This window comes from Eupeodes corollae, chromosome 1 (genome assembly GCF_945859685.1).
Source record: "Eupeodes corollae chromosome 1, idEupCoro1.1, whole genome shotgun sequence".
Classification (NCBI taxonomy): domain Eukaryota; kingdom Metazoa; phylum Arthropoda; class Insecta; order Diptera; family Syrphidae; genus Eupeodes; species Eupeodes corollae.
The window spans coordinates 123,756,263-123,781,368 of NC_079147.1; the positions used below are offsets into that span (position 1 = coordinate 123,756,263).

Here is a 25,106-nt window from a genome sequence, read left to right on the forward strand (position 1 = left end):
TAATTATTTATACCGATATTTAAAAACAGTTGTTAAACTTTATGTTTATTCCAAATGTATGGAAAAATTACCCCAAATTTAAAAACTTTGCTCTGAAAGAAAAAAATTGCAAAATTTCTTTAAATTATGCGATAATAGGTAGGTATGTTTACTATATTTTTATATGTGTAAAAAATTTAACATGCATCAAAATATTTTATTTCGCTATAAATTGTCATTTGTCAATAATTGTGTAACCAGCTTTTCAATTGCATTTAGTATGAATAAACAAATTTGTTTAATAAAAAAAAACATCGTTCTAAGACTTTGAAGATTTAAACTTCTTTATGCTCGATTTGAAAACAAACTATAAGAAAGGATTAGGCGATCAAATTTAAAATAAAATTATTTATTATCAGTTATTTCATAACAATACAATACCTACATATTATTTGCTTGCCTATAATAGTTCAACTTATAATTCCCTGCTTTTGTCTTATCATCTTTGTATAGAAAGTCTACCGTTTTGCGTATGTAAAAATACAACCAAACCAAAATACAAACACGAAGAAACATATGTATATTCCCCTGCACTCAGACTTTGGTTAGTTCACTATAGTCTTTCTCTATTGCAAATTATAGCATTTATAAGTCTCCCGACTGCAATCGATTTCTCCATTAATGCCTTCGCTAGACGTTCCACAAAAAATATGTAGATGCCGCTCTATTCCACTTCCACCATGAGAGTACTATGGTTTTCATGTACAAAGGCGCTGATTAGTCTATCTACACTGAGAAATCGGCGCCTTGTAAATTGTCTGATGTTTGTATATAGTTATGTGGTTTCAATTTATGTTATTTAAATTAAACACACATTTAATTATTTTAGAACTTTTATTCACTTATTTAAATTTTTAAATGTAAAGCGAGTTATAATACTTGACATAAAGAACACACAAAGTCGACTAACTTAAATAAACTTAAGAACTAATTTACATACAATATTTTACGATCTATGCTTACGATATTAATTGATCTCTCCAGTATTATCTTCTTCAGAAGATTATATTGGAAAGAGATTAAACAACAGTCTCTGAAACACTCTTGCTGTTTGCTTTACAGACAGCAAGAAGTGTGGTGAAAATGACCTTAATAGGTGAAGGCATTCCAATATGTGACACCTCCCCCAATAAGTATTTTTGGTCTCCAAAAATTTTAATAGCAATAAGTTTTATGTATTTTATTTATTTATGTGTAATCAAATATAAATGATTTTTTTCTTTTTTTTTTATGTAGTTTTTTCAATTTAGTTTTGCTTAGTTAGATTTTTCTTATTTTAAATTTCAACTCATTTTTAAACAACTTAGAACTATTATAAAAGTAAATATTTTTCTTGTTTTTTTTTTTTTTAATTTTATATTTTGTTCCTAATCTTATATCCTTATATAATATGACATTGTTTAAATATGTATCCTTATAGTCAAAACAGAATAAATTCACATTTGGTTTCATAACTAATTGTATTGTAAAGCATCAAGTTTTTTATTTATATTTTGATTAAGTAACTTTTAAATTTATGTTTTTCTTTTCTCTTAGTTATTTACATTTTACGTCTTTTTTTTTTTTTTAGTACTTATTTTTTCTTATATTATTTTTTGAACCAGAGATTTCAATAGCAACTATTTGTCATGAACGTATAACGACAATTTTTATTAGAATTGTATTCAAAAGTATCCTAGTGTTTTATTAATAAACGAGACCTATAGTCCACATAAACAACGCCTAACTCCAAACTTAACATTTTTCAATGCTGTGTAAACCCCATTATGTTTGTGTTTACACCATAAACATTCCAATGTATTCTGAACGCATTCTAAACAAACTTTGACAGCTATGACATGAAATGCATACCGAAATGACATTTCAGCTTTGTATTGCTATTTGTTTATTATTGTTGAATGAATATCAACAATGGAGGACGGAAATAATAATTTAAACAAAATAAGCAAGATGGACAACCGTTATGAATTGTTTTTAACTAATCTAGCCTACAAATACGTATTTCTTTTGAAGAAAAAAAAACAATAATTTTCTTGGAGTAATTATAAATAACTAAAACGCATGGAGATAACTTTGTACGATTATGCTCAATACTCAAAGAGTTTCTGGATACAAAACTTGTAAGATTCAAGGAAAGCGCAAACATTATGTGAGTAATTTGGGTTGAAACATCTTGGTAAATATAAATATATGTTTGGTTTAGCTTAGTAATTGTTTTTTTTTTTATTCTAATGGACACTTTCGGATAAGAAAACTTAGTAAAAGGTTTTGCGTTCTATTCCGAGATCAATGTAATGTTTTGATACATACATAATTACATACAGATATGCCGGGATCTCATCATTAGATGTTCAATTCAATGACCGTACATTCTTATTCAATAAAAAAGAACTCATCTTCACGTTTGAAGTATGCATGGAAAAATTTGTATAAATTTACTAGTGTTGATGTTTATATTTTCTCTTTAATTGTTTTTTATGGTATTTAGTGTTTCGTTTTGTTGATCTATCAACAACATAATTACCATCTTGTTCAAATTGGTTTAGCTTTTTATACTTTGGTCTACTTTTGAAGATAGCCCTATTTTGAACAATGTTTGAACATTGGTTTTCGGTAGTAGAGGGTTCTATATTTTTATTTCTATTATTTATCCTAATCTCTTTCTGTTTTTGAAACCGATTCACTAGTGATGCTATGTCTTGCTTACTAATGTTTTTTAAAATAAAATCTATTGGTTTCAGTTTAGTCGTCGAATGGATGGTGTCGTTGTAAATTGAAATTATCTTGTACAATTTGTCATTTAATTCGGAATTGTCCTTGGCTGCGTTCATGATTCGCAAGTGCTCGTTTAAAGTACCATGTAACCTTTCGACGTCCGAATTGCCTGTTTTAAGGGAAGCTGTTGTTTTGTGAAAAACGATTTTGTTTTCCTTCAGAAATTGTTCGACAGCTGAATGTAATATACATGTATCACCATCTGAGACAATTTTATTTGGTTTACCAAGAAATTGGATTCGCTGTTTTATTGCATTTAAGATTGCGATCCAATTTCTATCGTTCAAAGTGTGGATGGTAGCATACTTAGAAAATTTATCTATGGTTGTAAGATATAATTTTCCTCGTTCGGGAAACCATATATCCATGTGTATTATGTCGTTGAAATGTTTAGGAGTTTCTGTTATTTGCATTTGCATTTTTAAAGGTTGGCAGTCATATTTTGCAAGGTTACAAATTTCGCAATTGTTGATGAACTTTTGAATTTCAACTTGTAACTTGGGATAAAAATACAAAGCTTTCAGTTCCATAAACGTTTCATTAATACCGCGATGATTTTTACTCAGGTGTTCGTCTTTAATTTTATTCAATAAGTCATTTTTGTCTAAGATGTCTATCAATTTATTGCTGGATTTTAAAATTCTAAGATTTTTATTCATTGAAAAGTACTTGACATACAAATTTTGAAAATGAAGAAACAGCGACAAATCTTCGCAAAATATGCACATGATACCCTTTTGTATAAGAAACCTTTTCATTATTTCTAGTAAATCAGTATTTTGTTTTTTTATTTGGACAATATTTTGAATTTTTTTGTGAACTATTTTCATAGAAACTTTTTCGTGGTTGCTATACGACAAATATATTTGGTTTTTAAAAAGATTTACAGGTTTGTGCGTTATATAAATGTGACGTGTTTCATCTTCCATTGCACTATGGACTGTAGCACCAGTGGATATAACTTCTTCGTTATTATCCAAAGAAACTGGAGAGATAACATCTTCGTCATCGTGATTTTCACTTATGCTTATTTCATTATTGAAGAGGTCTACTAAACTAACTTCGTCATTAGCTTTGGACCTATCTTCTGTGTCTTGCTTGTCAATGTACCTACTCAACCCATCTGCTACACAATTTTCTTTACCTTTTAGGTATTCAATATCGAAATCGTATTCATTGAGTATGATCTTCCAACGCTGGAGTTTCATATTGGGTTCTTTTATACCATTCAGCCATACTAGAGGCTTATGGTCTGTTTGAACAATGAAACGTCGCCCATACAAATATGTCCGAAAATATTTTATAGACCACACTACTGCCAGTAACTCCTTCTCTATAGCGGAATAATTTAACTCGTGTTGATTGAGGGTGCGAGAAGCATAACAAATTGGGTGGTTGTCTTGGCTTAGTACAGCTCCAAGAGCATAACTAGAGGCATCTGTGGTGAGAACGAATTTTTTTGAAAAATCAGGACTCCTTAAGACAGGATCAGACGTTAGTAAGATTTTTAATGTGTTAAATGATTTAATGTATTGAGGGTCAGTAATTTTTAATCTCTCAGACTTCTTTAGGTACTTGATCATTGGATATGCGACTTTAGCATAATCCTTAATGAATTTCCGGTAATAACCGGTTATACCAAGAAATTGTTTTATACCTTTTATATTTGAGGGAAGTTTCATTTTTGTTATAGATTTAACTTTATTTTCATTTGGTTTTATCCCATTATTTACTATAACGTGGCCTAAATAGTTAGTTGATAAGTCAGCAAAAATACATTTGTTTATTTGTATTTTTAAATTACTATCTTTGAGCTTCTGAAAAATATTTTTAAGGGATTGTAAATGTTCATCGAAACTTGTTGAAAAAACGAGAATATCGTCCAAATAGACGACACAAATTTTATTTATAAAATCTCGCAAAACATGATTCATGAGTCTCTGAAATGTCGCTGGGGCATTCTTTAGACCAAACGGCATTCTCAGAAACTCGTAGTGTCCACTTTTGGTTGAAAATGCAGTTTTCGCTCTATCATTTGGGTCGACTTCGATTTGGTGAAAACCTTTCACCAGGTCGATCGTAGAAAAATAGTTGCATTTTCCCAGTTTGTCAAATAGATCGTCGATGTTGGGCATAGGAAATCTATCCTCTATGGTCTGTGCATTCAATCTCCTGTAGTCAACAACAATTCGCCATTGTTTTTGTCCATTTCTATCATCCTTCTTAGGGACTACCCAAATGGGCGAATTATAGGGACTACTACTAGGAACAATTATTTTTTGCCTCAACATCTCAGAAATCTGACTGTCTACTTCATTTGAATGAATCTGTGGATAACGATGCAATTTGCTATAAATGGGTATGTCATTTTTTGTTATTATTTTGTGTCTTATTTCATTTGTGAATGATAATACATCTCCTTCTTTATAAATAATTGATTTAAAACTGTTAAGCAATGATTTTAATTTTGAAACGTCAGTGTCATTTAAATGATCTGCGAAAAGATTTTTGGGAATTTCTGATATGAAGCTTTCACTACAAAAAACATTTAAAACTTCTTCGTTTTGATAAACATGATTCGCGTATATCTCTTCTTCTTTGTTGAAATATATAGGAATGCTAGCATTTTCAGTAATAAGCATTCTTTTCTAAAAATCTATTATTGGGTTTAAGTCCATGAGAATATTATTCCCAATTAATCCGTCAAAGTTTTCATGAAATTGAAATTCCAAAAAATTTACAAAAAAATTGTTTTTATTAAATTCGCTAAATAGGGGAATTCTATACTGAACATTTACATTGACTTTGCGGTTAAGTACTTTTAAAGTATGATTTGCAGATGAAATTTTCCATTTTGAATTGCATACATTTTTATTAATTATGCTGTACTCTGCACCACAGTCAATAATAAATTTTAATGGTCTTAAATGGTTTTTTATGATTATATAGGGTAATTGTTTTGGCGGTTTGTTGAAAAATTTGTCCGGTTTTGATTCGAACTATCATTTTGGTTTTGATTTAGGGTAACATCCATGGGTTCAGTGTTAGAATTTTGAGGTCTTTACCTATTTGATCTACCAGATTGACCACTTTGTGCATTATTATTACTACGCATAGTTTGGTCACTTCTGGTGTCATTTCGATTTTGTTGGAACCTATTATTACTATTATTTCTGTTTTGTCGTGATGTTTGATTGTTTTGCCAATATGAACTATGTGCATTATTATTGTTATTGTTTGCATTATTATTGTGTCCAAAGTTGGAATAATTATTGTTATTGCTATTGTTTCTATAATTGTCGTTATATGTATTAGTATTGTTTTTTAAGTTTGAATAGTTATTGTTGTTGTTATAATTTCTATAATTGCTATTGTTTGTATTGTTGTTTCTTAAGTTATTTTGGCTGTTGTTTGCGTTACTAAAAGTTTGATTATAGTTATTGCCCTGTCTAGAAATGTTTGGAAGGTTTTGAAAATAATTTGTGTGTCCAAAATGTTTATGATCTATTTCTAAAATTATTTTATAGGCTTGGTTTACCGACTTTGGATTTCGACTCAGTACAATAGATTTCGTGGGTTCGGGCAAATTATTTTTAAATGAATCTAAAGCAATTCTATTATTAGAAGCAATAATTAGCTCGTCATTTTGATTGTTAAGTAGAAGAGCATTATTAATTCTACTTAACAAATAATTAATAGTATTGTAAAAATCTCCTATATTTGTTGTAACTCTTGCTGATCTTATTTTGTCTAATAATTTGTCTGTTGAAAGTCTTTCTCCAAAATTATTTTTTAAAATTTCCTTTACTTGTGTCCAATCACTGACTCTACCATGCTTCTAAAGCTCAATTCTAGCTTTTCCAACAATTTTATCCCTGAGAAACCCTGATATAATAATTAAGGAACCTTCGTCAAATGTCGACAAAATAGGTGCTAATGAATCCACTCTGTCTAGAAAATAAACAAGACCACTTGAATTTCCATTCTGGAATTTTATTTATTAAATCTAAAACTATTTTGAACTTATCTACATTATTAAAGTTATCCATTATAAAGCTTAAATATAACTCACTAGAGCAGCTGGTGTACTTTCGTTTAGTTTTTGTATTCTGCTTCTCTCCGTTGTCTTCTCTTCTTTTAGATTAAGTTGTCGTTTTTTTGTTTTTATTTATGAATTAATAGTTCTTCAACTTTTCTTTTCACTATTGTTTTAATTTATTGTATTTTTGAATAATATTTAGTTGTGTATTTTTTTTATTTAATGTTTGTAATGATTTTTGGTTTGTAATTTAAATTGTTTTTGTTTTTTTTCCAATAAAGATTTTATTATGAGTTTGGTTTTCTTATATAAGTGTTCGTTGATTTTGAAACTTGTTTTGTTTTTTTTTTTTTTTTTTAAAGTTCGATTTAGATTTTGTTTGAAAGCTTTTGATGCCTTGGTTTGATGCACTTGTTATCGAACATTCATGTATTTTTTTGTTGTGTATGCAATTAAACAAGCTTTGCGAAATGGGAAGCGATGTATAACGGGTTGTTGTTTTTCAAATGTTGGCGTCACTTTTTAATGACTGTACTTTCGATTTATAATATTTTTTTTTGAAAACACGTACGTAATAATATATTACAATAATAATTGTTTTTTTTCCTTTGTTTTTATGCTTTACGCTTTTTTATTTATTGTTATTGATTTTTTTTGTTTAAATTAAACGGGTATAAATATAATTTCAAATATGTTTTGGTACAGTTTCCTCGTGATGCGGTAACATTTTTCGGTTAATTTTCAAAAACTATTTTTTATTTTTTAATAAGTCTTTTTTTTTATTATTACTCAACCCGATTTTTGTTAACCGACTGCGCCAGTTATGTAGTTTCAATTTATGTTATTTAAATTAAACACACATTTAATTATTTTAGAACTTTTATTCACTTATTTAAATTTTTAAATGTAAAGCGAGTTATAATACTTGACATAAAGAACACACAAAGTCGACTAACTTAAATAATCTTAAGAACTAATTTACATACAATATTTTACGATCTATGCTTACGATATTAATTGATCTCTCCAGTATTATCTTCTTCAGAAGATTATATTGGAAAGAGATTAAACAACAGTCTCTGAAACACTCTTGCTGTTTGCTTTACAGACAGCAAGAAGTGTGGTGAAAATGACCTATTTACTTAATAGGTGAAGGCATTCCAATATGTGACAATATGATATATTGTCTTACCATATAAAATGCCCTGTTTTGCTAAATCTCTTAAATATCTATGTTCCAAGAAGAAATATCCGATCAAGACATTAGTTTTATATCCCCTTGCATAGATATAATTACGGTTGTAATGAACCATTCACAAGATGTATGAAATTATTCAATGAACTTAAATTTAATTTAGTGATAAGTTTTGAAAGAAATGTATTTAAATTACAATTAAGTGAAAATATAAATATGAATTAAGTTTATATTAGTTTTAAGCAATTTGTAAGAGAAAACTCGATTGATGAATGAATAAATAAATGAAATGAAATAAATTCCAAAATTATCGAATACATCATATCTTACGGAATTTATTTAAGGTTTTTCTACCTCTTTTAAAATGACTTTTTTTGTATTTATTTAACTTAAACTAAATAAAGTCGAAATACGATTCCAGATATATTTCTTGATTTAGCAATCGTTTATGTTGCTTTTTTTGTTGCTTACATTATAACCAGGTTAAGGTTGCTTTTTTCCTTCGTTTATATTTAAATTGTGACAAAAATCTTTATAAGCTTTATCCTGGTAATGATGTGTGTAGGGGTTATGCCTTATCCGTGAAAGTGTGAATTCCCTCTTCCATTGGAGGATGTAAAACAATTTTAATCACTTCACAATTTCATTCATACACTTTACTGAATTTTAAAAAAGACTTTCATTCTATTGAATAATATTCAATGAAACCTTCACGTAATTCACCTTTTGTTCCATTCTATTGATTTAAAACTCTATACCTAACGTTTCTATGATTTAAAACTCTATACCTAACGTTTCTATGATTTAAAACTCTATACCTAACGTTTCTATTTAATTCTGTTGTTTTAACGTTTGACAAGGTGTTAAGTGAGAATTTTGACGTATGTAGTTTATTGTAAATTATGATAAAAGAGGCGGAGATATTAACCTATATTTCATTTCTTTAGCCTAATTTTTGTAAATCTTAACTATTTGTATGAATCTCAACATAAAAGGTGCGAGTGAAAGAGGTATTGAGGGGTTTTTTCAAGCTAACGGGATGTGGTTTTGTTTATTTTTTTAAGCATGTCCCGTTTTAAATTTTAATGATTAAAAACATTTGAATAACTCCACTCAATAGACTGCTCCTTATAAATGCATCCAGTTTTTAAAATAAATAGCTGTTAAAACAATTATAGCCATGCCGGATCCTATCTTTCTATTATTTGTCTCACCACTTTGACCGTTAAAATTACTTTCATTCTCCTTACAACCTTCATTACAATTTTTTCATTTATGTTTAAATATTATTAACATACATATGTAGGTACTTTATTTTATTTTATTATATTCGGTTTAATTAAGTTATTTCGTCTTCTGTAAATGTTTTTTTTTTTTTGTTAGTTGTCGCCACTTAAGGATCTCTAATAAATATCCAACTCGCTTGACTGCCTTGCACCGAATGGTCTTACTTTATTAGTGATCAATACTGTTAACATCAATCCACCACCCTCTAAAGTCAATTCACCACGAAAATAAAGTATAATGATGAGGAATTCTTAAGGGGAGGCACCTAGTGGCTACGGCGACATTAGCTATTGCATTTTTTGGGAAGAGTACCATAACTCAGGCGACAAAGTTTGATGATGGATTTGTTTATTTATTTAATTGAAGTAACTTACAAACTAAATTTATAAATTACTTATTTAAGGCATCAGGGTATCCATACCATACGATGCCGTTATTAATTTACTAGACTTAAGAAAATTATTTACATTTTAAATTATTTACATTTTACATTGTTTATCAATGGAAAGATAGCAATTATAACAACTAAACTAATTAAACTTTATCAAACTTCTGGTGAGCAGATATGGCAGCTTTAATTCGACGGATGGTTTTGACATTTGCTGGATCTAAGATTTTTGCCAGAGTCTCAATTACGTATAGAACAGTTAAAAACAAGCATTTTTTATTACGGGAGGGGGTCTATTTCCCTCGTTTAGGAGGTAGGGGCATACAAAATATAAACGTTAAATAGAAAAAAATAATGGTAATACTTACTTAAGTTTTATAAATTAAAGCCAACACTTTTGTCTATTAGCTTGTTCTTAAATCAAGTCAAAACTATGCAAATTAAAATAGTCTGTTGAGATATTATATTTTTAAAAAATATTTATTAATCAGAAAATATAACATCGAAAAACATTTTTGTTGTAAACTGCCATCAAATATCCAAATTCATATTACTTTCGAAAGCAATTAGTTGTTTATCTTTACCAGTCGAACAAGATTGGTAAGGCTGCTATTTATACATATCACAAATGCAAATAAATAACATAAACCATAACCAAATTATTTATGAATCGTTCTTGTTCTTGATGAAAATACTTGTTTGAAGATTTTGTAAGCTATAAAAGAACAAATAAATACTTTAAGAAAAAGCAACACATAGGACATTGGACTAAAATATATGAGAGCTGGTGTACCTTGTGCTCGAGACTTATGAAAATTATTAGGTACTCAATAGTGTACAAACTTCTAAACACTGGAAGTTGATTAAAATTCAAGAAACAAAAATAAGAATAGCAATACAATGAATGTTTATCACTTTTGTACGCTTAATATAAATACCACAAAATTAGTATGATTTTCCGCATACCTATCATACGAATTAAAACCATCTTCAAAGAATGTTGGAATGTACTTTGGGTACCTACATAATTGATGGATAATTTAACACAAATTTCATACACACTTAAGAGAGATCAAAAAGAATTTTTTACTTTCATTAAATTTTAAATTCCATGCAAACAAGTGTTTAATATTTTAAAGTTTTTTATATGTAAATTTTTCACCAATAGTTCCATCAACCGTAATGTAACTCAAAACAAGTAAATACACCGCATCAAATTTTTGTTAGATTTCACATTTCAAAATGAACGTAATGTTAAGTTACAAATTCAACAATGTAAACAAATGGGTGTTGGAGGGTAAATCGTACGAAAGATTCCGGTCTTTATATGGTGTGTATATGTTTAATTATCTCTCCTCTTTTCAGTTGTATCCGTCAATTACAGTGCTGCCAGAGACTACAGTGCTCAAAAGAGTTTTCAAATAACTGACCATTAAAACTGTTATTTTTACATGAGAAATATTTTTCATAGATATTAATAAAAGTAACATTTATCATTTTATATTTTTTATCCTTAAAAGAAAACTTAAAATAATGTTCCAACTATTTTTCGTATTCCTTAAAAACATTTCTTTTGAGATACCACAAATTAAAGACAAATAATTAGCCAAAGGCGGAAATATTCTTTAAATCATATTCGGAGCCATAGAGGAAATATATTATCTAGAGTCCCGACTTAATGGTATTGCTTTCTTTTTGCCTACAAACTAAATTGAGAAAATTTTGCCCGTAAGCATAAGCATGTGTTAGTTCACCCTTGCATTTCTTATGGGAAAGTCCAGATTCTTTTGATGAAGTTTGCACAATTAGAGGAAAAACAATATGAGGTGAACTCAGCCGTTCAAAAAAAAAATCCGTTGAATTCAAAAATTGAAAAATTAATGCAATATTTTTAGAAAAATGAATTTTACAACTTCTTTTCAATGAAAAATGTGCTAAAAATAATATTTAAATGCCTTTGGCACACAAATTCTATTGTTTTTATGAAAATTTTCGCTAAAAACAGAAAAAATCGTGCTGAAAGTATAAGCGCACAATAGAACTGTAATGCGAACGTGGCCCAATTTGAGTTATATCAAGTTTTGACAGATTAACAGCGAGGTGAGTATTTTGACAATTCTACGAAAATGTAAACAAAACAAAATTCAGTATCAATAATGCAAATGAAGGTAAAACAAAAATATTCATTTATTGAATATTGAGTGAATAGGTACAAATTGAATGTAAATGTGTTCATATTAATTTTAAACTCAAATTATATGAATTGTTTTGTTTTTTTTTTTTAAATTAGACTTCTCAACCTTTTTCTCAACCAACTTTGCAACCTATCTGGCATGCTTCATTTGTCGAGATGGATATACAAGTCGAGAGTTGCTATAAAGTTGAGGAATCTCTTTACTTGGTGGTCATTCATAGCCAAGCCAAATATAAGTTGAATCAATTGCAGCGTGTGAAAGCAGTAACACATTCACGTAATGTGCCACCATCTGCAATGCAAAGCATTTCTTTCAGTCAGCTACGATTAGGCAAAAGATCGCAGTGTATGCAAGTCCTTCTTCATCATGTAAACAATATTTAATTTAATCTACAGTCAGTTTTTCAAGACAGTACCTACCACCGAAGATTGGCCAATTGATCTGTTTCACTATGTTCTTTTTGCAGAAATTCACATTTAAATATCTTCCTTTTACATTTTTTGGCGAACTCGGTGATGTAGTAGTGGAGGATGTGTTTATAAATAATACAATAAGAACTATCTTAATTTTCGCTTTTTATAATTTAAATTGTAGGTCTCTGGAATTCAATTGAAATACCTTCCTTCATTCCTGATTTATTTCTTTCGATGCCGTGAATAACTTCAATTCAAATCGGAATCCAATCTATCAATTTAGGCTCTTGAGATATTATTCTGTTTGTAATACGAAAGCTATTCTATACATACATAAAACGCTTTTCGAAGCTATCAATTTTATGAAATAAAAAAATAGTATAAAAAATAGTATAATAGGAATAGTATTAAAAATACCAATACTTAAAACAGCTTATTTGTTTTTTATTATTATTTCCTGAATAATATATATAAACTATAATCTCTTCACTTCAGGATTTGTTTCTTCGATTTGTTGCTGAAAAAAAACACATCAATTAGATAGTGCTGTCAAAGTTTGTGGTTTATGTGAAGCTTACTTTGAAGTAGTCTTGCCATTATAAGCCTTCTCGTCAATGGACGCACAATTAAATTGTAACAAGTTCATTGGTTTATAATTATAAAACTCCTGCTGGTAATTCGATCCGTTGTTTAAAAATTGTGGCAGTTCTTCAAGTGATTCCAGTTAGTTCTTGATTCAATAAGCATTGCGTATTTAGAAATTCGGCTTCTATTTTTTCTGTCTATATAAGAAAATTCTAAATTAGTGCATACGAAAATGATTAGATTTTCATTATTCAAAAGACTTACCAATGGTTTTTGATTCCCGTCATTTAGGAGGTGTCCTACCAGCAGGTTGCTTCAATGTCGACTTTTATTTCATCATCTACGTGGTCTGCGTAGGCCTAAAGTGGTCGCAGTAGCCGATGACTCGGTCTGCAGAGTCCTTACCGTTCTTTAGCAAGATATTTGGCGTTACAAGCATCGATTTATATCTAGAAGGTGAAGATTAACAAAGTTAATCACGATTTCATTGTTTCGATTTGTACATACACAACTTAACCTCATGTGCTGTTGCACTCTATGAAACCAGAAGATGTTGCTTTAGTTGCAGCTGCAAGAGTGGTTTTTTTTTGTCGGCTTGTACCATACTTCTTGGCAGCTGATGAATGGGCAAAGGACGTTGAAAATCCTAAAGAACCATAGAATTTAAAATATCCGTGTTAAGATTACTCGTAAGTAAATGAATGAACTAACCTGATTTGCATGCATATTCTGCCGTTGCTATTGCCGCTGTTAAGTTATTCCAACACTGGGCGGTTGACTATTGAATGTCAAAGCTTTCCCTTGCACCATTGAATTGAATTTCACATTGTCGATGACTTAGCTGTAGCTGAGGATGTTCGCTAATTCGGAACTGAATTCGTGATTCTGGTGGTGTTGTTGCATTCCGTGAATCTTACTATTGGCAGAGACGTTGACACCTCTATCGTGAACGCCTGCGCCCAAAATAGCTGAGACAGATCACAACGGTCATGATGCAGCAGCAATTGAGTGTAGAAATATATACTTTGCTTCAACAATCAAAAGGCTTCGAAAAACTATTTACAAATAAAGGCGAAAGTCTGTGGTTGAAAACATTGATATTAAGAGAAATATAATATAAAATAAATTCACCTGGAGAATAGCGCCCTTGTTTTGAGCAAACCTTCCAAATTGAGAGAAATTGCTTTCTATATCTTCTTTTTTTAAACGTACCTACCTGAGCTCCGAGTAGAGTAAGTCTCATTTTTTTCTTATGATACCTGGTCCATCGTTTGTTCAATTAAATGCACTTGTAGCTCTTAATCGTTAAGGAAAAGAAATAAATCCTGTTAAATGTTCAACAAAATAATTTACAAAAACTTACTTGTGGAATCTCAAATTGAATGTTTTGTTTTTAAAATCGAAATTGTGGATCTGTCATTTTTGACAAGAATATAATATTTTTAATTTAATATTTTTCTATTTTACATTTTGTATATATGTACATATATACATATATAGATACTACTCTCGTGATGGAAACATAACCAATTCGATATTCGAACTCATATCTAATTTGTCGTTTCCTACAAATCGTTTCGGGATTAATTATTATGATTATTCAAAATTTGTCAAATATCTCTACCTGGCAAAGGCCAATTGCCATTTTTTCTCGGTATTTCATTTACATAGCTACGGATTACTTCTTTTGTTGAAACTTGAGTTGCTTGTAACCACGATGATCTGAGAATACTTGTTTGAAGATTTTGTGAGCTATAAAAGAACAAATAAATACTTTTAGAAAAAGCAAAACACAGGACATTGGTCTACCTTGTGCTCGAGACTTATGAAAATTATTAGGTACTAATAATAATAGTGTACAAACTTCTAAACACTGGAAGTTGATTAAAATCAAGAACCAAAAATAAGAATATCAATACAATGATTGTTCATTACTGTTGTACGCTTAGGATATCGACATGTCGGGCCAAATGTAAATGATACAAAATTAGTATGATTTTCCGCATACCTATCATACGAAAGTCAAATCATCTTTGAAGAAAGTTGGAATGTACTTTGAGTACATAATTGATGGATAATTTAACACAAATTTCATACACACTTAGAAGAGTTCAAAAAGAATTTTTTACTGAATGAAAGTTGGTTGAAATGGGCGGCCACATTCAAAGCAAACAAGTGTTTAATTTTATAGTTTTTTTTTATCAAAAGATAACATGGAGCTATCAACACGTGCTGCTTATAGGGGTCAAGTGACCAGACTCGTGAACTCAGCACTCGAATTTCTTAAAGATGATAGGTCACGTGTCAACGAGGAAAACGAGCCGAATTTCAGTGAAATTGAGGAGGAACTCGTTACCCATCTTCAAAGATTGACGTCCGCTCATGATAACCTTAATGCAATTAACGAGGAAATAAAGCAGAAAAGTATTCTCAAAGAAGATGAATTGCAAAAATGTGTCGACTATCAGGACCTGGCTTTACGCCATCTGAAAAGGCTGTTGGTCTGCTCCAAGAGCGATATGGAAGCACCGAAAAACTCATCGACAATCATATCCAGTAGTTAGTAAGTCTATCTACAGTTCGGGACCGTAAAGATACCTCTGGGTTACGAAATCTTTATGGGACTGTTGTAAGTTGCACACGCTCGCTTACAGCATTACAGGTGCCAACAAGTAATTATTACGTCATGCTCAGGTCCATATTGCTTCGATGTTTGCCAACTGCCCTTCGCATTGAATACCACAGACAAGAGGAAAGTGCTGTAAAGGAAGAAGAATCTAATGATACTTCATCGAACAACGGATCTGCTCTATCGCATATTGGTGGAAGCGAAGTAAAAGACATTTTTCGATTTTTAAAAAGAGAAGTAGAATCGCTAGAAAAAAGTGGTGTTACACATACCAATTCAAAGGTTAGAACCGTTGCACAATCGACAGCCTCTAGTTTGGTGACCATCAACGAAGTCGAAGTTGCATGCATTTTTTGCAAGATGAACAACCACAAAACAAAAGACTGTGACAGCAATATATTGAATATTAAATTTTGCGGAGTGGCGGCAGGTGTTTTCGTTGTGCTAAAGCTGGGCATTCTTCGAAGAAATGCAGAAGCGGTAAATTTCTATCGTGTAACAAGTGCAAAGGTAGGCATATGTCATCAATGTGTGATCCTATATATAAGAAAACAATGCAAGAGAGTGATGACAAAAGTAAAACCAGTGCGTTGAATGTGTGTTCACATAACACGACCGAGAGTGTTCTCTTGAAAACTGTAAGATGTGCCGTTGCTTCAACAAAAACAAAAATTTCAATTAGCGCTATTATAGATGGTGGCAGCCAACACACTTATGTTCGCGAAAGTGTTGCAAAGAAATTAAAATTAAAAGTAATTGGTACAGTCGACTTATCAGTTATACCGTTCGGTTGTAAAGAGGCAAAGCCGATGAAAACATTTAATAAAGTTAAAATTAATCTAAAAAGCTTATTCAGCCACGAAGTGCTTGTCACCTTAGAGGCAATTGTAGTGCCTGAAATCTGCGTTGACGTGCTGATGGTTCCAGAAGCCAAGTGTCCACTTTTTGAAGGCATTCAGTTGTCTGATGTTCGGCCCAACAACATGGAGTTTGAAGAGGGGCTTAGTCTACTAATTGGATCTGACTATAATTGGTCTATTGTCACAGGAAAGCAACGCCAACTGACCAAGCGACTGAGAGCTGTTGAGACTGTTTTTGGCTGGACATTGCAGGGTGTTCACAGTGCCGTAAGTGATGAACCTGATTCCTCTTATAAAAATTCTTGTTTCTCTTCCAGATGTCTCATTAATTTGACATCAGCAAAATCAGAAGAACTCACACAATTCTGGTCATTAGAGGCAATTGGAATACGAAACAACGAAGATGAAAACATGTACCTTACCGAAAACCTAATCGACAAATGCATCACGAGACAAGGTTCGCGTTACGTTGCAAAGTTGCCATGGAAAGCTTACGACTCGATTCTGCAAGACAACAAGGGGCAGGCTTTGCAGCGTTTGAACTCTCTTATACGTCGTCTGTCCAGGGATCCAGCAAAGTTGTTAAACTACGACGAAGCCATCAGAAAATTGATTTGCGATGGCGTTGCTCAGGCAGTTACGTCATCATGTCAAAAAGAGTGTTACAAGTCACGAGTTTTCTACCTTCCGCATCAGCCTGTTTATAAAGAGGCAGGAACGACCAAGCTTCGCGTGGTGTTTGATGCTTCGGCACACATCGATGGAACAGGTTCCCTCAACGATCATCTTTGGACAGGAGCTAACTTGCTGCCAGATGTTATGAAAATTCTTTTAAACTTCCGCTTAGGCCTCCATGGCATTGTCGCTGACATCGAGAAGGCATTTCTCCAGATTGTCTTAAGCGAGGAGGATCGTGATAGCCATCGCTTCATATGGTTTGGAAGCAAATTAACGTCTGCTGGTGATAGGCCAAAGTTTGCAGAGCATCGAATGACTAGAGTGACGTTTGGTGTGAATTGTAGCCCGTTTTTGTTGTGCGCGACGATCAACTACCATCTCAAGCTTGAAGCAAAGGGCTTTCCTGAAACCTGTGCAATACTTTTGGAAAGTATATATATGGACGACCTCGTCATAAGTACAGATTCTGAAAAAGAAGGAAGCAGTATGTGTTCCGAAGCTGTGGACATATTAAAACGAGCTTCATTGAATCTACACAAATGGAACTCAAGCAGTCAAGTGATTCAAGATGTGATGAATGTCAACAATGCTCCATCTATGCAAAAGGTGTTGGGTCTCTTGGTACACATACAGTGATGAACTCTCTATTCCGATGGAATCTGTGCTGAGTATCCTTAGTTTGGATTCAACAAAGGGAACCAAACGCAATGTGCTACAAGCTATTGCGAGGATATTCGATCCAATAGGTATTCTTGGTCCAACAATTGTTAAATTAAAGATTCTTTTCCAGAAACTGTGGAAACAAAAGCTTCTGTGGGATGAAGTTCTGTCCGGAGCCCTACTTACTGAATGGAACGATTGCGTGAAGGCAGTTCTTGAACTTAAAGGAATGACCTTTCCAAGAGCAGCAATTTCTATTCCATTAAGTGAAGGAACTTTCCAAATCCACATATTTGCAGATGCCAGTACCAAGGCATATGGTTCAGTGGCATTTTTAAAATGTACTTCCTACAGCGGAGAAATCACAACCTCGTTTCTGTGTGCCAAAAACCGTGTTGCTCCTTTAAAGATGGATGGTTCCAGTGAGTTGACACTCCCCAAGTTGGAGCTAACAGCCGCCCTTATAGCGGCACGTCTTCATGCGTACCTACAGAGATGTCTTAAGCTTGCTTCCGCCAAATACTTTCTTTGGACGGATTCTAATATCGCCCTGAACTGGATCCAAGGAGATGTACAGCGCTGGCAGCCCTACGTCCAAAACCGGGTTGATGAAATTCGACGGCTTACAACAGTTTCGCAGTGGAATCACTGTAGGGGAAAAGATAATCCAGCTGATCTCCTCACCCGAGGTGTAAGTGGTAAAATTTTGCAAAAGTCTGAGTTGTGGGCTAAAGGTCCCATCTGGCTTGAAGACAGCGACAATACACAGCTTGATGACAACGACGATACACAAATCGAAGTTCCTGATGTCACTGCTATCCTGTTGACAGAATCGCTTCCATCGACAGGTTTCATCGAAGATCCACTTCTGTGCTATGACAACTATAGTACCTTGATTCGTCTCATCAGAGTGACGGCTTTTGTCCTCCGCTCAATAAGAGCTTTTAAAAGGAGGCAAAAACCCGAAAAGGTGTTGCAGTTTGCTGATGTACCACCTTTATGTGCTACTGAAATCCACCAAGCTGAAAGTCATTGGTTGAGGTATGTACAAGGTCAACATCAAAATTTTTCTAATGAAATCATTCTCTTGCAGAAGAAAAAGGCCTTAACCACGTCTTCAAAGATCTATGAGCTATCACCATTCTTAGACGACCACGATTTACTGAGGTTGGGAGGGCGTCTGCAAACACTGAACGAACCAATGGATATAAAGCATCCAATTATACTTCCATCGCACTCTCCACTCCTCGATCTTTTAATCGATGACTACCACAAACGGACTATGCATGCAGGAGTCAATACGGTCCTAACGAAACTTCGAAAGCGATTCTGGATAGTTAGAGGACGCCAGATCGCCAACAAAACGAATTAAGAAGTGTCTAGTATGCAGAAAGCTTTGGGGCCAACCAGCATCACAGACTTTTGCCCCGTTGCCAATCGAGAGGATATCCCTATCACGGCCATTCGACAATGTGGGTGTCGATTTTGCAGGCCCACTCTACTGCTATGATGATGATTCAAATCCAACCAAAGTTTACATAGCAATCTTCACATGTTCTGCTGTACGTGCGGTGCACCTTGAAGTGACGAGAGGATTATCTACAGAAAACTTTTTGATGGCTCTGCGGCGTTTCATCGGCAGACGTGGAATACCTTCGATGATACTTTCGGACAATGCTCGTACCTTCCGAAGAGCTGCACTAGAACTCCGTAGCCCCGACTGTTTTTGGGATGAGGAAGTCATTCAAGGGTTTCTTTCAAGAAGGAAGATACGCTGGCGATTCATAGTGGAACGTGCCCCTTGGTGGGGTGGGTTCTGGGAGAGGCTCAACCGGACTATGAAGAACCTGTTGAAAGTCACTATTGATAAGGCAAAACTTAATTTTGAACAGCTTCGAACAATTGTTACAGAAACTGAAGAAATCGTCAATAACCGACCCCTGACGTATATAAGCACTGACCCATTGGATCTCTCTCCACTAACGCCAGCTGACTTTCTGATTGAATCCCGAGTGTGCAATTCAGAACCACCAGAAAGAGAGCCTAATGCGGACTTACTACGAAGTACCTGGAAGCATCGGATGCGATATACTCAGAAGTTGAGGAAAAGATGGCAATCGGAGTATCTCCAACTTTTACGCTCTTACCACAACTCGCCTAAGAAGGGGTCTGAATACAACCTAAAAGAAGGAGACGTTGTTCTTGTCTTCGACCAAGCATCTCCACGAATCAACTGGAAGATGGCCATCATAGAACAAGCATTCCAAGGAAAAGACTCGAAGGTTAGGTCTTGTCAAATTCGTTTACCTGATGGAAAACAGTTCCGACGTCCAATTCAGTTGCTTTACCCACTTGAAGTTCAACCTTGCCCCCACACCCCCCCCCCCCCCCGAGGATGTTGAAAATTAACTGGCGAAATCTTTATTTTCTATGTACACATATCATTTGCACAACTCTCTCTTTTTTAATAGTTGAAATACATATAAACTCCAGTCTAATACATGCACAATGTCCTACTATTTAAGCTCATACTCATGTCATTTAAAACACAGTTGTAACAATCCATTCTTATGATTTACTTTGTCTAAATTTCTAATTAAAGTCTTGAATTTCACTCGATAGTGTTTTATTTTGCTTGGGCATTTTTTACATATATAATTATATAATGTTAACTTATAAAAATAAATAATTGGCTTACTTATTCTTTATAATTTGTTTAAATTTATATGTCAAAAGAAGAGTGAAGTAAATGAAGTAAAACTTCTTTCTGAAACAGAAAAAACCTAATTCAAAACCCTCCAAGTGGTTAGTGGGTGCCAGGCGGACAGTAGTCCTGTGGTTTTTGGCAGGATGGTGATTAGCTAAGGTTGACTTGGGTCGCTGAATTGTTGTAACTACTCAATAGCACAACGTTCGGAAACCCAATTTAGTTTAGAGGTTCCTAATTTCAGTGGTGGTGTGAGCGTACTTTGTACGAAAACCGTGCAAAAGAATGGAAGCCACTAACGAGCTCTTTCGGATGCTGTGGCAAGGTTCTTCATATTTCTGCGTTACCTCGGCAAGCGGCTACCGGGGCTGACCTTTTTTCCGCATTACTCGTGAGGACAAATAGAACAATAATCAAACAAAAATATCGCGCCATGGCTGCCAATGCGGTCACATTTCCTGAAAAGGCTGTCGAGCGGGAGTCTTTCTCCTTCTATAGCCGCAACCTTTACTTGAAGAAATTACCCGTCACTGGAGCAGCTGTGACGCTCCGCTGTCCCAAGGGCGGCAATTCCACACCCCACCTTTTTCCCGCTCCTGTTATTACGTTGCAACCGACCCCAAGGAGGGACACCCCATCCGGAGAGACAAAATCTGCGACATGTGGAATTGACTCAAAGGGTGAGGGCACACTACAATTGGCATCGGTAGCGACTAATTTTGGAGTTGCAGCCACATCTGGATAACACGGACATAGTTCTGGGCCGGCCAACAAGAAGTCCAAGAAGTCACATGCCTATCGAGACCAACGCAATGCTGAGAGGATTCTAACCGCAGTCGGTGTCATAACGGCGGCGGAAAGAACCCCGCAGGAAACGCGAAAACTCGAGTGGGCTAGTGGCTTTCTTAGTAAAATATTAAACCGACCTGAGGCGACTCAACGTCAAAGGTTAATAGGTCTTTCGAGGTCGATAAGCCTGAACCAAAAAGGCAGAAGGTGCTTTCCAACAGCACAACAGCCTTCATAAAAGATCTTTCCTTTAGCGACGCGCTCAAAGGCAAGATCATAGCCGCAGTCATTGACAGGAGTCATGTGGATGGTAACATCTCTCATGATCATTGGGCAGACGTTAAGGCTCACCTCGGTTTCAGCTCTCGTGTTGATCAATAGGGAATCACTGGCTCCACTGGCCGCGACCAAAGGCGTGATTAGGTATGGTTTCGATGAAATCGTGATCCGTATCTATAAGAAAGACGAAGATACGCTCAAAACGCCCCCCACAGAAGCCTCTTCAGCGGAAGGAAACGCTTCACTACCACCAATAATGGAAATCTTGACAAATATTTCGAATAATGAAAATATAAAATCACCCAATGTCCGGAATTTTGTACTAGACGTTCCACTGTGAGCCAGTCTGTTATGCCTCCCGAACGAAAAAAATTATTCAACAACCGATAAGGAATTCTTAGCAATAGTATGGGCTACCACATATTTCAGACCGTATCTTAGATATTTAAAATGAATCCTGACCATATGCCTGTAAAATATTTGAATAAAACATACAATGGAAAGGAATTTAGTCAAAGAGTTCAAAGAGGAATTCTTAAATTACAAGAATATGAGTTTGACATTGAATATATAAAAGGCAAGGGAAATAAAATAGCAGATTTCTTAAGTAGGATCCCAGAGGAAATAAACGAAACAACAGAGACTGTATTGTATTATTATTAACATTTACCAGACTCAGCTTATACTGACTTATTCTGTAAACAATGAAACAAAAGTACAACATACTAAAACAATAATTGAGGTAGATATGACGAAAGATGACAATACTGGACAAATTTATTTAAAAGAACAATTAAATCAGGCACAATAGGAATTTATTCAGAAGTAGAATATACAGAACATAATAAAGTTCAAAAAGTTTTAATTAAAATGTATGGGCATGACAAACAAGTAAAATGCTACAAACTGACACAGATAGCAAAGGCTTAGAAAAAGTTTAAGATGCTCATAGACAAATATCATTGTATCATATCAAAGAGAGTAATCATTCAGGTATAGTAGAATCATATCACAAATTTAAAAACAAAGTATACTTTCCAAAACTAATAAGAAATTTCAAGAGTTATTGGGAATTTCAGACTTGTCAAGAAGGTAAATACGACACAAAACCAATAAGACCCAAGTTTAAACTAACAGAAACTCCACTTAAAGGAAATGACATTTTGCAATGGATGTTTACCATTTTAATAAATTAACATACTTGACATTTATTGACAATTTGACTAAAAAATCTTATGGTTACAATTTAAGTAGCAAGAATTGGACACTTACTTGTCCAATTTTTGCTCTTTAAAATGCATTGAAGAACAAAAAATCATTCAGAAAAAAAGGAATTTATCTAGGGAAAATTATCATGAAAACCGAAATGAGAACTACATTAAAAACTATAAACATTTACGACACAAAATCGAATCATATTACAGAAAACATAATTTAAAAAATGTTGATCCAACAAATACTAAAAGACCAAATAAATCTGCAGATATTAGACATAGAAAGACATAAGAAATAGACATGGAAAATGTACAGTTTATAGAAATAAACAATGTTCAATATGTTTATAATCCTAAGAGCATTTATTTGAAAGATTTAAATATAAGTAATTAATGTATGACAAAGGACTCGTGTACTTTTCGTTATAACAAAGAAAAGAAAATAATAAAAATTGATGAGAATACTTTAATATGTACAAACTTAGAAAAAGAAAATGACATTCCAACGCACTTTTTTTTTTAATTCATTATTTTTATTAATTCGATCCTAAAGCTAGACAAAAATTCATAAAACTAGCCTAAATAACCATAACTTACAACTAACTTTATATTCCTATACGGACACCCTAAGTTAAACTATAACACTTAATACCAATGCCTTAGGCCCTAAGACCTATTTTACTTCAATTAAATTTTACTTATTTTTGTATTTGTTAGAAAATTTGAAAACAAAAAAACTAATACTTAAAAAAGATCCTTAATATGAAACTTGAAACTAACTTAAACTGCCTATTCTACCTATAAACTACTTAAAACTAGTTTTTTTTGTATGTTTTTTTTTTTAATTCATTTTTTTAATGGTTTTTTTTGTATTTTTTTTCTTTTCTTTTTTTTGTGCCACCATGCCTATTCTACTTAAAACTAAACCCTAAAACTATAAAACAAGTATGTAAGCCGGCCAAGGCTTAAAACCCCATCCCGACTACCCACTATCAAGTGCCGATTGAAGCCACCAAAACTGGTTCTCCTGCTTCACCCTATCAGTTCGGTCCTGTTCGGACACAGCCCTACTGAACCGAAGGAGCTCTGCTCCGCCTTGTGTCATGACGTCCCTATTGTACAGGAGTTGCCTATCCACGGTTCGTCGTCTGACGTGGTAGATTAACGGAACTGCCAATCTTTCCTGTATGAGACCGCATCTATCTAAAAAGAGGAATGCCTCTGGTGGAATGAAACCACTCAAGCATGCACTTTCACGTATCGTCATTCGGATAGAACGCCCCGAAAATTAAATTGTTGGTCGAAGACATAGCTCTAGCAATGTGACCTCGAACGAGTTTTATCACGAAATTGTCAATTCTGTTGATTCGAGCCCCGTTGTATAGGACCTCGTTGGAATAGTAATGCACATAAGAAGATTCGGCTGTTCGATATAAGAGTTGTTGACAGTTGACAGTTGAACAGTTCGGTTGCATTAAAATTTAGCTCCTGTGTTTTAGCCAAATTTAATATAAAATAGTTCATTATAACTTGAATTTTTGACGTAAATTTAATTATAATCACATTGCACGTCACTGTTATCGAAGTAAGTCTCAAAATATTATTTAAATACATTGTAAAATTAGCCAAACAACATCGGCAAAGCGCAAAAGCTAATTGTCACTTATTGCACTACATATATGCATAAACGTAGTATAAGTAATATATCGCCGGAAGCATGCCCCGAGTCAAAGAAACTGCAAATCTCCGAAATGACTTTGAACAATTTGTCCATTAGCGATCTAGGCAAACTTCTCGATGAAAAATTAAGTGATCAAGTCCAGCATTTAGTAACAATGGCGGACTTAGATGTACTTACCACCAAAATGGCGGCTGCTGAAGAGAAACAATTAGCACTTGCACACAAAGTTGCATCTGCAGAAGAACGTTGCGAAAAGCCTGAGATGCAAATAGAACACCTTATGATGAAATTCAACGAAAAAAATGTTATTGTGCACTTGCCAAGTAAGACCAATGTTGATCCTTTGAATGAGGCGAAAGAGCTCTGCCAGAGTTTGGCAGAGAACACCGTAGACTCGGTTAAACTAACACACACAAACACTAATAGCGACAACGAAATAAACCACCTAGTTGTGGTATATAAAATCTTGAAAGCATCATCCAAATTGAAAAACACTGGAAGAAGTGTCCGTAAGGAATACCCTTTGTCAATAAGAACAAAAAGAGCAAAGATGATCAAGCTAAAAAAATCATTATACACCGAACGCCCTGGAACAAAAATACAACTGCGTGATGACCGATTGTTTATTGAGGGAAGGGCATTTGCATGGAGCACCGAATATGGGTTAAAATGTGGTAATGATAATGGATTTGT

At 33.5% G+C, this 25,106-nt stretch overlaps 2 protein-coding genes across 2 annotated transcripts; both read left to right on the forward strand.

The window, feature by feature from the left end:
• Nucleotides 1-15,129: 15,129 nt before the first annotated feature.
• Nucleotides 15,130-17,719, forward strand: LOC129943845 (uncharacterized). The gene is made up of 3 exons (XM_056053062.1): nucleotides 15,130-15,479; nucleotides 15,551-16,025; nucleotides 16,094-17,719. The coding sequence occupies exons 1-3, from the start codon at nucleotides 15,130-15,132 to the stop codon at nucleotides 17,717-17,719; spliced, it is 2,451 nt and encodes an 816-aa protein (XP_055909037.1).
• Nucleotides 17,720-17,735: 16 nt separating this feature from the next.
• On the forward strand, nucleotides 17,736-19,115 carry LOC129943861 (uncharacterized). The gene has a single exon (XM_056053063.1). It carries the CDS (start codon nucleotides 17,736-17,738, stop codon nucleotides 19,113-19,115), a length of 1,380 nt encoding a protein of 459 aa, XP_055909038.1.
• Nucleotides 19,116-25,106: the final 5,991 nt, after the last annotated feature.